Source organism: Mastigoproctus giganteus, chromosome 11 (assembly GCF_048544385.1).
Source record: "Mastigoproctus giganteus isolate SK-2022 chromosome 11, ASM4854438v1, whole genome shotgun sequence".
NCBI lineage: Eukaryota > Metazoa > Arthropoda > Arachnida > Uropygi > Thelyphonidae > Mastigoproctus > Mastigoproctus giganteus.
In genome coordinates this window covers 9,526,150-9,541,095 of record NC_143585.1, presented here as the reverse complement: position 1 = coordinate 9,541,095, position 14,946 = coordinate 9,526,150, and the positions used below count along the sequence as shown (strand labels likewise).

At 36.9% G+C, this 14,946-nt stretch overlaps 1 protein-coding gene across 3 annotated transcripts in view; it reads right to left on the bottom strand.

Annotated features, from left to right (window-relative positions):
- Positions 1-385: 385 nt before the first annotated feature.
- The window catches only part of LOC150077694 (clavesin-1-like), a 73,114-nt gene continuing 58,553 nt past the window's right edge, over positions 386-14,946 (bottom strand). For all 3 annotated transcript variants that reach the window (XM_090384344.1, XM_090384343.1, XM_090384342.1), the window contains exon 7: positions 386-942. In XM_090384344.1, the coding sequence (XP_090240470.1) occupies positions 763-942 (180 nt within the window). In that variant the 3' untranslated portion in view covers positions 386-762. The remainder of the gene's footprint in view (positions 943-14,946) is intronic.

Below are 14,946 nucleotides of genomic sequence, written 5' to 3'. Positions count from 1 at the left end.
ATAAATTATTATTATTATTATTAATAAGACTTACACGATAGAGTCTTGCCCATATTATGACAAGAAATATCAGTGCGTTGTGGGCCGCTGCGCAGAAACATTTTTCGCACCCCATAAACTAAAAAATCGGTTGTTTATTGAGAATAAACAGAACCACATGACAAAACGTAGACGTTTATTGGCTATTAGAAAAGGGAAATATTTCAATCCGAATGCTAGTAATATAACCTGTGTTCATTAAACGTATTGATTATAAGGCACTAGAACTGTACTTTCCTGAGGATAGTACAAATATCAAAAACATCGAAGAAATGCAAAGTCCTTCAATATTTTTGAGTGTCGGCTTTGGTCATAGACATCTACTTTAAAAGCGGGGTCAATGAAATATGAAAAGATAATCTTTATTTCTTATTGCCTTAATTTACATGGGCTACAGTGGTCGCCATCACCTGAAAGGGGTTGCAGTTTTAAGCTTTTATTAATATTATGCGATTCCACTACTGTACTTAAAATTACGATTAATATTGCTTTTTCTCACTCGTCTAATTAAGTAATTGTTAGTGCTCATACTAAAATATGAACGTGATCTTCAACAGTAGTGATTATGAATTATCCAAGCCTGATAAATGAAAAAAATATAAATGTGTCAGACATATCAAATGGTTTAAGTTGATTTCTGCCTTCTTTCCTAGAATAAGTTTGTTTTGTTTGTTTTTTTAATCAGAAATTTGTTTTTCCAACACACATAGCGACTATAAGCAATTAATTGTTTTGTGTCTGGAATCCATACTGAAGAGTTTTCACGAACTTCGGGTGCCACTGTTCTAACCTGCTGGACAAAGAGAGTCCTTTCATTGGACCGAGATTTCCCCCATATTCTGACGGAAGAAGGTCTGGGGAGATATATTTCTGCAGGGACTCGACATTATCGTGGAACACAATCTGAAAAGAAAAACGGAGGAAAGTTAATTAAGTGTATGTTTTAAAATGTTCTTCTCAATACTACCATTATCCTACCTTTTGATGATGATCGCTGATCACCTGGATTTTCATCTCTTTCAGCTGGAGTCGCAGAGAGGAAGAACAACCCAGGCATTGCGGTAAGGCAAAGGTCAAAAGAAGAGAAGGAAAGTGTGAATAACTGAGTTCCCTTTATGTTGCTTATTGATTTACTTTTTTTTTGGTTAATTTAGATTTTGCTGGAGCACCTAAGGTAAGGAAGCTGTAATGTCTGAACTGAAAAATGCCAAATACCATGACAAAAACGTTAATTCATATATAAATAAATATATATCCAAACACAAAGCTACTAAATGCTTCAGCTCTGAAAAAGAGACAAAAGGGACGATGAATAGTCATTCTCCAGTAACGAATGGTAACATCCCAAATCCAATTCTTAACAGCCCATATGCATTGTTATTTGGCGCCTCCGTAGCCAGGTGGGCAGGAGCAGTAGTGCGTAGCACACTCTTCTTGATCAGACCGGGATTCGAGCCCGTGACCACCAAATACGGAGGATGTAGAAAGGTCAAGAAATGACCACCGCATATACCCGGAGAAATATGGCCTTAGTTGCTAATGTTCCGAAAAACCAAATAACAACAACAACCATCTCCATTAAGTGAAGTTTCTGTCCCAGCGTTTTAGTCATAATGAAAATAATTTCTACTCCACTACATCCTTAATGTAACAAGAAAATTACTGTACTTCCTACATTTTAGGTTGTAATAATGGCACTCAAAATTCATCATTTCTTTAAAAAGCAATGTTTAGAATAATCAGCAGTAAAGTATCTGAAGTCATCCAGTTGTTATACCCTTTGGGAAAAAAAAGGAGACAATTGGTGTGTCCGTAATCGAATTAAGGAATGGTTTCTAGTCAGGCGACAGAGAGTATACAGAGGTTAGCTATAAACGTCTAGAAGAAAACCATTCAGAATGAACCAAAATTGTTAGCAGGATCGTCCAGGGTTTAGTTCAACGGCTGCTCTTTTGCTGCAAAATATTCTTATAGATGTTCTTAAATGACATTGATGAAGGTACTCTATTCGGGGGCGAGAGGAAGATCTGTCACAAAGATCTGATTCAAAGTAATATAAAGGTAGGAAGAGTGATGAACAATATCCACACCAAACTGCTTCTAAACGAGCTGGACTTTTTCTACATGAAATTTCAAGTAAATGGCAATTCGTTTAATGCTGTCAAATGTAGATTCTTGCTAAGAGCGTCCAGACATTTTGAAGTTTGCAAGTGAATATTAACTAGAATGACCAGAAAATAATAATCAAAGCGTGACCCATATCATATATGAGGCTGCACTGAGAATTCCTACGTGTTTTGACAGAAGTAGGCAAGTGTTCTATTAAAAACGGTCTGCTGACCAGGAGGACACAATATTAAAAAGGTGGTTAAAATCCTTTATGTACGGCCCTTCAACATGTTCTGGACAGCAAATGACAAAATCTTGTTTATAAAAGGATTTTTTTTTATTATTATTTATTATTATTATTATTAATAATATTAATTATTATTAATTTTATTATTATTATTATTTAGTAACTTTCTCAGGTACACTTTATTCAAGCTATTTGTATATGGAGACTGAAATCATGCTTCCTCCTGTGAAGGTGTAGTTAGATCACTGCTCGAACTAAGAAGTCGTTTTTTTTTTTTTTTTTTTCTTGTATGGCTCTCAACTGTTGTTATAAAATAGCCCAGAGATACTCATCAGAATTCAGATTTGGTCCTTGACCTGGAAATACCAGGTTCACAGTATTAATCCCCTTAAGTGTTTCACTGTTGTTCCGACTGTGTTTTATAATACGGATTGTTTTGATACCAAAATAAATATGTCTTTTCATGTGCTTTATCTGCCTTACCATAATCCAGATAAGGCAGAACAATTCGGCATATCATAACAGACAGCTATATCATAGAGCTGCCTGTGTGACTGTACCCAGACTGATATGGAGCTCTCTGTCAACCTTATTTTTGGCCTAGGGTTGTGATTATTGAACCTTCTTTCGAACAGTCTTGATGCCCTCTGCTACTCTATCTAACAAAAAATATCCTTGTTAATAGCCCGGCACTACCACCAGATGAGTTTCAAATGAATAAATAAGTTTATAATAAATTCAGAGAAGTTTATAATAAATCAGAAATACAATGATTAATTGCATTTAGCAGTCACAGGTTTGAGCGTCCATCCAAAGAGGATGTGAGACTGCACGTTCGCTCCTGACCACTTTCGCGTCGGGCTGAAGAAGATGCCACGAGCTGACTTCCTCTGCACAAACCTTAAGGAGACTTTAGCCTCTACAATTTCAGTTAGGATTACTCGCTGCCCAAGCCCACTCTCCAAAGATTATCATACTCTGAGGTGCTCAGCAAGAACAAACATCCCATGTAATTTGCAGCTTCATATATTCTATCAGAATTCAAGATGCATTAGAAATATGATTGACCCTCTGGAATTAATTCCCCTGTCTAGATAAGATAATATCCTAACGGAAACGTAGATAGAAGTTCAACACAGTGGCTAAACATTGCAAATGCAACCCGCTAGGAAGTATCTTTCATATCAAGAAAGAATCACAGGGGAGGTGCGTTGCAATGCAGGTAACTTTCTCTTGTTAATCAGCTACCCAGCTAAAGTGAAACGTTTCAAGCGTTCTGCACGTCCTTGAAAGTTAATAAACAACTATTTAGTATGATCATCAAGGAAAAATCGCTAACAATTCGTGGTGTTTCATCGATGACAAGTAGTGGTCAAGTCCAAAAATCTTGAGAAAGGTTCATGTCGTTACAGCTCCATCTCCGATTATACCCTACACCAGGGCTGTAGTGGAGAGTATAAGTTTTCTTTGAAATTAACCATTACTTCCTAGGGTTGTTGTAGTTGCTGTTGTTGTTCTTGTTGTCGTTATAGGACTTTAGGCGCATCAGCAATTTTGGCCATATTGCGCCGTATATAATATGCCGGTGAATTTCTTGTATTCCGTGGTCGATTTTCTGTTTGCTTGAAGAAAACCAAAGTTTCTGGTAGAAAAAACAATGCTACCCTCGTCCGAGAGCTAATAACTGAGGTACCTAAATCGATAAAATTTCCTCCCTCGTTGGTGAGATTCGAATTCAGGTCTTTTCCACCCGATCTGGGGAGGAAGGGGATAATACCAACTGTGCTATCCACGCGGGCACTTCCCAGAAATAGGAGTCACAATACACGTTAGAGGACAGTGTAGAGGTTAATGGCGAGATCATTCTCAGAGTATTGTTAACGGGTCTGTAGGTCACATCCCAAAAGTCATTGAATTTTGCTAAATAATTAAATATTTATTGTGAAGTACAAACGTGCGGGCATTGTGCCCAAGGTGGCCACATCCTTGTTGTTTGTCCTAGTAAAGGTCAAGATACCAAATGGGTGAATTGCAAACGGCAAGGGAGGAAATGTGACCATCGGTTAGAGACAGCAACTCTCCGGAATACGTTAGAGCTTTTGATCTAGCTAGTAGTAGGATATATCAAGAATAATACAGCTAATGTAAATACGTCTGGTGGAAATAGTAGTACTGAAATACAAGGCTGTAGTAATGCAAAAGACAGTTCTTTAGGTAGAAACGTTGAAAACAGTATAAATCGGAAATATGTTAAGATTATGCAGATAAACTTCCAAAGAGCCAAAGCTGTAAATGAAGTAGTCAGGTTAGCTGGGGTAGGTACATGATAACTATGATACAGAGAGTATTCAAGAACCTTACCTTCGGTGAAAATTATAAAGTGATAGGATTTCCGGTGACAGCGCAGATTATACAGGTGTTAGATGCCAAACCTAAGGCAGGCATTGTGGTATTGAATAGGGATTTAAATGTCACAGTTATACCTAGTCTGTGTAATCAATGGGGTGTATGTATGTCTATGTCAATCCGACAGATTTCTTTTTGTAGTGTCATTATATCGTCCTCCGTCATTACAGATAGAGTTATCAATCCAATATATTGAATATGTAATGAGTTTTGTACAAGGTAAGAGTGTTGTTTTTACTATGGATGCAAATGCCAAATCAGATCTATGGTACATTGGTACTACTGATAGAAGGGGTTTATTCTTAGACGAGTTTGGGAACAGTTATGGTTTACAGGTGCAGAATGAGGGGAGGAAGCCAAGTACATTTTATAATGTACATGATTTCTCTAATATAGATGTGACGATGACGTCAGTTAACCTAAGCAGAAAAATAGCTGATTGGGATGTTAAAATGTATCTAACAAACAGTGATCACAGAGTCATTGATTTTAAGTTATTGTACACCTGTGATGGAAATTCTTCCTTGGCTTTTAATGATTGCAAAAGGTATAATTATAAAAAATAGATTATGAGAAATGTAGAGGTTCATTGTCTGTTAGCTTTGATTATACCATGGGGAAATTAAATAGTATGTCAGCGTTAGAGTTGGTATTTATTTTATGTGCAGAGTTAATTAGCTAATGCTCTTAGTTTCTCTGCCAGGAAGAAAAGGGAGAGGGGTAAAGCTGTTCCACGGTGGTCAGCTGAATTGACCTTGATCAGAAGGGAGGTTTTTAATCTACGGAAAGTATATCAAAGATCTAGAGCAAGGGGTGGGGGAAAAGAAGAGAGGAATAGGGATCTTTAAGCTGAAAAGGAAGTATTATCATCAGCAGATTTTAAAATGTAAGGTTAAAGCGTGGCAAGATCTGGTGCATGATGTGAGGAATAGCGATCCTTGGGGCCTCATTTTCAAGCTTACTAGGAATAAGTACAATATAAGTAACTTGATGTATACTGTGGTGGTGAATGGAGCGGAATCCTCTGATTGGGTAACATTGGTAAAGGCAATTGCAGAAGCTCTTTAGGAGGGATTGCCCGAAGGATGATAATGAATGGCAAAAAGAGATTAGAAGGCTGAATGAAGAGTATATTGGGGGGGGGGGGGAATTATGTTGTTTAATACTGATGAATTTGTGCAAGGCTTCTCGAAATTAAAGTTTAATAAGAATTCAGGAATGGACTTGATTGAAAACAATTGTATTGTGAAAGCTGTAGAGAATTTTCCTGTCGTATTTTTTATTTTTAAATATGTTTAACAAATGTCTTTTGGAAGATGTGTTGCCGGATCCTTGGAAGATAGCTTTATTGAAATTATTGCTAACGCCTGGAAAAAAAAAAACAAGAATGATCCAAAAGCCTTCGCCCAATCTCGTTATTAGCGAATTTGGGAAATGTATTTGAGCGCCTGTTACTAATTAGACTGTTATCCTTATTTGAAAACAACAATTTATTGTTTCCTCACCAATATGGTTTTAAAAAGAAATTTTCAAATGAGGATGTCTATTATAATCGAATGATCTGTTTGATTATAATATACGGGAAGATGAAAAATATGTGCTTTCGATACTGTTTGCTTTGAGAGCATCCTCGGGGCTTTAAGGAGCTGGCATGTCCTGATGGGCTATATTGGACAATTCAAAATTATTTACGCAGAAGGCAGGTAGTTGTCAGATCGCAACATTTAAAATATGAAGACAGCTTGAGTAGGGGCTGTCCCCAGGGATCGGTATTAGGCCCAATATTTTGGAATTTGGTAATTAATTCTTGGTTGTCAATGGATCACAAGGATTGCCACAAAGTAGCTTTTGCGGACGATGTGGTCTTGGCAGTGCAGGGTAATTCCAAAAATGAGTTGAAACTAAAAATTAAGGATATAATTGATAGTCTGGTGTATTGGTCTACGAATAATAATTTGGTGGTTCCTCGAGCAGGACTGTAATAATGTTGCTCAAAGAGAAACTTGATTATAGATGACCCCCTAGGTTGCGTATAAATGGGAAGTAGGGTACAATTAGTAGCTCAAAATAGATATTTAGGAGTTCTGTTAGATGATAAATTATCTTTTTTCCCACACTTGGATTATTTAAGAAGCAAAGTTAAGAATTATACTGCAACTATTGTAAGGTTGACAAAAACTGAGTGGGGATTAAATAAGAGGGTTCTAAGGCTATATTATAAAGTTATTTTTATTCCAATTGTAACCTATGCGGCTTCGATATTGTATGAGAGAATATACAATGTCAAATTTAGAAGTAAGTTGATGTCAATTCAAAGATCAATGTTGTTGTTAACGGTAAGAACTTGCAGGACATTGTCAACAAATGCTCTGCAAGTCAATGCAGGAGCATTAGCGTTAGACTGTCAGTTGTTGCAATTAGCCTTTTGATACTATTTAAGGAAAAGAATACAGGTATCATGTCTTGGAATAATGAATGATGCGACAGTGGGAGTTAAAGAGGAAAAAAAGGAGATAATTGGTAAACTCCTGGAAATATGACAGGATAGATGGGATGTAAGTGTAACAGGGGAAGTTAGCAGATTATTTATTCCAAAAGTTCATTTAACTACCAGAATAAGCAGAATAGTTGGTTTTTTCCTAATATGTTGAAATCTTATATATTTACTGGACATGGATCCTTAAGGAGCAAATTATACGATCTTGGGCTGGAAACCCAGCAAAATGGTAATTGTGGTCATAATAAGGAAAGTTGGGACCATGTATTGTACGACTGTTCATTGTATGAGGAATATAGCCAATTGTTCAGGAATCGATTATATTTTGGAAGAGGATTTGAGCCTCATTACATAGAGAATAAGTCTAATTTTAATAAGTTTAGTAACTTTTGTGAATTATCATTTCGGAAGAGAAGAAGGTTACACGTGTTGGTGAATGTTTTTTTCGGAATTCTGTATACTGGTTGATGTTGCTGATTGTTACCACTTCATGTGGTGTGACGGTTTAAGTTTTATTTTATTTTTTCAAGTTTATGTGTGTTGCCTGCATGGAGTGGTGATGTTTGATCGTTGTTCTACTTTTATTATTGTTAATATTTCTGTTGATTTTTTAGGACCTCCTGGGTTGGGCCCCTAGGAGGTGGTGGAAGATAACGCCCATTAGAATTGCACTACATCCAATGGGCGTGGAGAAGGTACTTATACCGATAGTGCTGATCCAGGTTTGGCTACATGTTCCAAAGACGAGCACCAGGGGCAGTCACGCTTCTGTGTATGCCTTCTGGTGGTGATGTAGCTCTAGTTTTAACATTATTTTACACACACTACCACACACATGGCACTATTGGCCTATTAAAATTAGTGGTGTTTCTTTTTTGACGCATGATATTGGGTGGGGATGGGCGCTTACCCGGGTGCCACTATATATACATTAACGTATGATGATGAATTGAAGTACAAATATGTCTTTAATCTTTGTTCTTCTATAAATTCCGTTTCTTTGGCGAATCCCTCTGTTTTATCCACCTGCTTTTCTATTCTTTCCTTCCTCTACCCATGCTATCCCACTACATTCAATTTTCCTTTCATTCGCTAATTTGATCTATCCTGGGATTTTACCCTAGTATGGATCAGCAAGATGATAGTAGATCCTGGCCGCCTCCACGTGGCGAGGATGGTGGGATGGGACGTGGTGACCAGGTGTTGCCGCCTCCCACCTGCTATGAGTCAGGTACCGGCTGCCAACATAACACATAACATTTACGCACCCAACACACTACACACAAAAGACCGGTTTTGGCTTTGAATTTTTCTTCTTAACAGATATCATGATGAAGATTAAATTATTGCTGCTGATCCAATCTTATGAATGGAGAATCAAATTCCACTTCTCCATATTTCTTCTTTACTCTTGCTTTGACTTCTTATACCTTGTAACATCTAAGGCGAATCCCTCAGCCTGATTCCCCTCTTTGCTATCCTTTCCTCTCATAATTCCAGTTCCCAAACTTCTCCCTCTGTAACCCTCTCCATCTTATTGCCCAAGGTTTGTCTAGCAAGTGATGTGCGTATGTGTGTATATTCCGTGTTTATGGCGGCCCCCAGGCATGTGCCTATCTCCACCTAATGTCTTGTGAAGGAAAAATCTCTGTACAATGGGCCTGACATAGTATTAACACACACATAAAATACTGTAGTATGTGTTATCCATGTGAGGCCATTTTGCCACCAGGGAGTAGCTGCCTCCTGGACAGCCAATTCCTGGAGCACGATCGACTGCATGTGGAGCCGGGCCTGTTCCAATAGTCTGTGCTATAGCACAGAGTCCCGCATCTACCGGAGGGTGTGCCATACCAGTGCATGCCAGCAAATCCCGTTTTTTCAGGGTGCCCAATCCTGAGTACCAGCAAAAAAAAAATAAATAAAAAAATAAAAAAATAATAATATATATATATATACAGTATATATATAATTAATTAAAAAATATATATCTATATAAAAAATGGTAATATTAAAAATAAGTAAAATTAAAATAAGACTACAAATTATTAAAAACAACAACTATGAGTGAGAAGAGGGGAAAAAATTAACCTAAACTATGGGTAGAAGAAAAAAAAAAAACATTAGATATTACTGAGTGGCTTTCAGCAATTTTCTTCTTTTTCTAAAGACACTAAGACAAAAATGGTGAAAAGCATTAAATCTATCTCTATCTGAGACAAACAAGTGTAATTCACTAGCATTACTGGTTAAAACTGTCCGAAATAACAGAGATCTTTCTTGAGTATACAAATTACAATCTAATAATACATGTTTACAACCTTCTTCAATCTCACAAATACAAAAACTGTCGCTATACTCAACTGAAAAAGTTTTGCCTTTAATGATCCATGCCCTGTCAGTATAAAAGAAGCCGTCATAACTGAAAAAAAAAACAATCTAATTTTTTGTTTAATGACAAATAGCGAACATCTGGCAGAAAGTAATTGGTGACTAGACCAGTCGTGCTGTCGTTCCACCTACATTGCCATATAATTCATTTAAAATTCTTTGTCTCAATTTTCATATTAACAAATGTACTAGAAGTTATTCCCATAAAGCTAACTTCCCTACCCTTCTTTAAATGATACACCATCCATCTACATATCACATGCAAATCCCTGAGTAACACCCCAGCTAACACCTGAGGGGAATTCTTCGAAACCGTCCTACATACTTGAATAATTGCTAATAACATCACCCTCTGTATGGAATTTAATTTATTTTTTATTCTAACAATATTTGCCCTCCTGTACCAAATACCAGCAGCATATGAAATAATTGGCAGGAAAACAGCCTTATAATACAATCTAAGGTTTTTTTTTTTTATTTAACCCCCATTCTGTTCTGGTTATCCTAATTATAGCAGCACTAAAAGTTCTTACTTTATTCGCTAAATGTTCTACATGTTCTGTAAAACTTAACTTATCATTTATAGTTATTCCTAAATACTTATTGGTTTTAACATACGCTATTTGTTTATTATATATACGTGCAGTAGGTGGACGATCATAATTGAAAGCCCCTTTAAAAACCATCAGCTTAGTTTTTGTTATAGAGATATTCAACTTATGTAATGTAACCCATTGGGTCAGATCCTCCAATATTTTCTTAATCCTTGTCTCCAAGACCAATCTTGAAAGCCCCAAACACAAATTACCAAATCATCTGCGTACGCTATAAAATGACAGTGTTCAAGACTCCGAGAGAGTCACTGATCTAATAGAAGATTCCAACACACAGGCTTGGGGACATCCGCGGTATACCAGTGTGTCGTAAACTAAATGACGTGCCCTTACTGATATTTTCCTATTTGTAAAATAATTTCTTATTACTTTGTATAACTGATACGAACAACTCATCTTTACTAACACATTTAATACACTTTCCCACCACAGTAAACCAAACGGCCCTTTAAGTCTATGAACACTGCCATAACATATTTATCAGTAGCAGTATCACAATACTGAACTAAGTCATATACAGCGTCTTCAGCAGATTTTCCCCTGTTTAAATCCATATTGATTTGTTCCTACTGTACAATTAACTTTTAATAATTCCTTTAATCTTATGGCTAAAAGTTTGTCATATATCTTCCCTAGGTTGGCCAATAAAGATATCGGCCAGTATGCTCTGGGCTCCGAAGGATTCTTCCCTGGTTTCAGGATCATTTTTAAAATCGCGAACTTCCATATTTCAAGAAAAACTGATTCTAAAAGTCATTTGTTAAACATATTTAACAATATTTCAGGATAAATTTCAATCATCTTAACTATTACTGTATTTTCTACTAAATCCCAACCAGGACATTCATTAAACCTAACCTGTTTCATAGCTGATTGTAACTCAATCATATTAAATAGCTCAGTTTCAATAGACATATTATATAAACTGTTTTCCATTCTCATTCTAAGCTAATCAGCAGTCTCTTGTCCGATATCATCGCACTTATAAAAGCTCTAGCAAGTGATAGCAGATCTTGACACACCTCAACGTGGCGAGGCTGGGACGTAGTGAACAGGTGTTTTTTTTTTTTTTTTTTTTTTTTATGAAAACCCCAAACACGAAAGGTATCAAAACCTACAGTACTTAGTACCGTGCATGGGTTGAAGAAGTATGGGGGGGGGGGATACCGGAAACTTTGCTCTAGAGACTAAACATGGGTTTCACCACTTCAAGCCTCCAATAAGCAAAGTTTGGTATTGCAACGGTTGATGAGAGTCATCTACCACCTGTTGCTGCTTTCCACCTGCTAAGATGGCAGGCGCTGGTCATACAACAAAACAGTACACAAAACTTAAACACATTACACTACATACACATGACCCAATATGGCGAAAGCCTCTTCGCAAGATGTACAAAAGCGGCTAATAGGGAAAACCCTGGAGTCTACAGCAACACCAGAATCCCCTTGTGAAGTACAAAATTACATACAACGTAATATTCCATTACGGCGACAAGCGCCAGGAGTTCACATGTAGAAGCTTGAGGAAAACAGAATACTGCATACAAATGCAAAGTACAGCATACAGCAAAAAGAGAAAACAGTTTTGAAACAGTTCAGAGAAGGCCGTTAGACTGACAAGATCCATGGAAAGCACTTACGAAGATACAGCTTGAAGATGCGATCCACAGAAACTTGAAACTGGTATCTATGATTGAGTATTGTACTCTGATTTCAGAGTTAATTTGATGCAGGTAATTGATAGTTTTGCAAGAGGTAATGAGAGCACATATTAACAAAGACAAGTATCTCATTTAGCCTTCCAAGAGTATGCTGTTAATGTTTCTAAGGGAAGAAAATCCAATTTAGCTATGATTTCTGTATCTAGATTGTAAATTGTTTTGATAGATTGGTATTTTAACTATCCATTTTTTTTTTGTTTTTTTGTTTTTTGCTGGCACTCCATGCTGCTTGTTGTTGTGGCCTGCTGCTGGATGATTATTTATTTATTATTATTATTTTTTTAAATTTTATTTTATTTAAAATGGATGCCAGCAATACAGCTGGCACCCACCTGTATTGCACTACATCAGGTGGGTGTGGGATTAGTGTTTTTACATACACAGTTAGTTGAATTTAGATGCAATCTTTGTGAACAGTTCGACTTGAGAATCAACAACACATTTTTCCAACACAAGGATATCCATAAATATACTTGGTCACAGGAGACAAGACAAATTAGATCAGTTATAGATTACATTATTTCAAAACATTCAGGGACATATGTATTGAAAGATGTCAGAGTTTATAGAAGAGCTGAATGTGAATCTGACCATTTTCTTGTTAAAACAACACTGAGGTGGAACTGGATTAAGAAAATATGTGTGGACAACCAACAATGCAGGGAAGGAGAAATGCTACAAGTGGATCAATTTAACATTGACCTATTCCAGGACGACAGCATTAGAAATAACGTCACCCAAAGACTGGATGCTGCAATTAACATAGAGATGAAAGGTAATACTGAAGAAATCTACGAATATTTAAAAAATACTGTTAAAAAATAGCTCATGAAATCCTAGGCAAAAAGAAGAGCCAAGGACCGAAAAAGATCTGGATTACAGAGAAAGCAAGAGTTGCTGTAGAGGAAAAGAAACTTGCATATCAGAAATGGCTGGGTGATAGAAATGATGCATATAGGAACATTTATGTTGAAAAAAAAGAAAATTGCCAATCGATTGGTAGTAGAAGCGAAAAATGAAGAATGGGAAAGGATATGTGCAACTATTAATAGAAAATTGGGCTTCAAGCAATCAGCGGAATCGTGGAAGGTCCTTAAAGACTTGAGAAAACAGAATAAATACAATGCTGGTTTGCAATTAATACCTTTGAAAGACTGGACAGAGTACTATGAAGGACTTTTAAAAGAAGACCGGGAAGAATTCAAGACGATGGAGGATTTTGGTGTAGAAGACTCGGGCTTAAAAGTTTCTGTTAGGAAGTGGAACTCCTGCTAAAGGAAGGAAGGAATGGCAAATCACCTGGACCTGGAGGAGTTTACATGGAACTTCTGAAATATGGAGGAAGAGGAGTGGCTGTTTTGATACAAAAACTGTTAAATAGTATACTGAGAGGAGAAGAAATACCGAAAGAAATGATAACATTTATGTTATCAATTCTTCAATTTATAAGAAGGGCAATCGGAAAAGCTGTTCAAATTACAGAGGAATATGCATCCTGAACCCGCTGTTAAAGATCCTTGGAAAATGGATCAGGAACCATTTAGAAGCCCGAATCAAGGTATCAGAAGAACAAAGTGGTTTTTCAGCTGGGAGGTCATGTATAGATCATATCCCAACAGTACGACAGATCCTTGAACAATCAAAAGGGAAAAAAATCTTTATGATTTTCATTGACCTTGAAAAGGCATATGACAGTGTTCCAAGAAAACCCTTATGGGAAGCACTGAAAGAGGCAAATATTGATGGACAACTGATTAACATTATTAAGGCAATTTACAGGAATAATAGATGCAGAATTAAAGTGGGATCAGTTTTTTCACCTGAATTCCACACTTCAAAAGGCTTATTACAAGGTTGTTGCATGTCGCCAACATTTTTCAAAATTTATATCGACATCTGCCTAAGATCCTGGTCAAAAAAATGTAATAAAATGGGATTGCCGATTAATAAGAACACCTATATTCACAATTTACTTTTTTCAGATGATCAGGTGGTGATAGCACAAAACTTAGAAGATGCAAAGTATGCATGTCGTCAATTGTTTGAGGAATATAAACAATGGGGTCTAAAAATAAATTTTAGCAAGACTGAAATGTTGTGTTCAAGGCCAGGGCACGTTCTAAATATTGCAGGTTTTAAAATCAAACAAGTCGATAAATTCAAATATCTGGGATCAATTTTACAAAGTGATGGATCATCCCAAGCAGAGATCAATAAGAGAATTACAGACGGCAGAAAGGCTATTGGCATGTTAAACTCTGTTCTGTGGAGCAAAAATATCCTAAATAAAACAAAGAAACTTATATTTCAAACGATTGTACAAAGTCTTCTATTGCATGGAGCGGAAACCTGGACATTGAATAGGCGAGCGGAAAACAAATTGTTCTCCACAGAAATGGATTTTGGAAGACGCTCAGCAGGAACTTCTAGAAGAGACAGAAAACGGAATGAAGACATAAGGGGAAAAAACACCATCAAAGAAAAGCGTCTAACATGGTATGGACATGTAAAACGGATGCAAGAAAACAGATATCCAAAGGCTATCCTGGAATGGATACCTCCTGGAAGAAGGAGAAGAGGAAGACCTAGGAGGACATGGATGGATGGAGTACGGGAGTGCATGACAGCCCGAGGCTTAACCGACCAAGACACCTTGAACCGCACTTTATGGCAGAAAAAAATTCCTGACAAGAAATAACTTGTAAGCTGAGGAAACCCATTGTAAATGGAAACACTCCTCTTGAAGAAGAAGAAGAAGAAGAAGAAGAAGTTAGTTGAATTAAGGCCTGCCTCCTTGTGGCTAGGGGTGGGTACCAGACAGCAGTAGTTGTCCAGGTGTTTACTGCTCCCTGGTGGCTGTGGGGTCTGAACCAACACACACACACACACTTGCTACACAAACATAACACAACGTATATTCAGG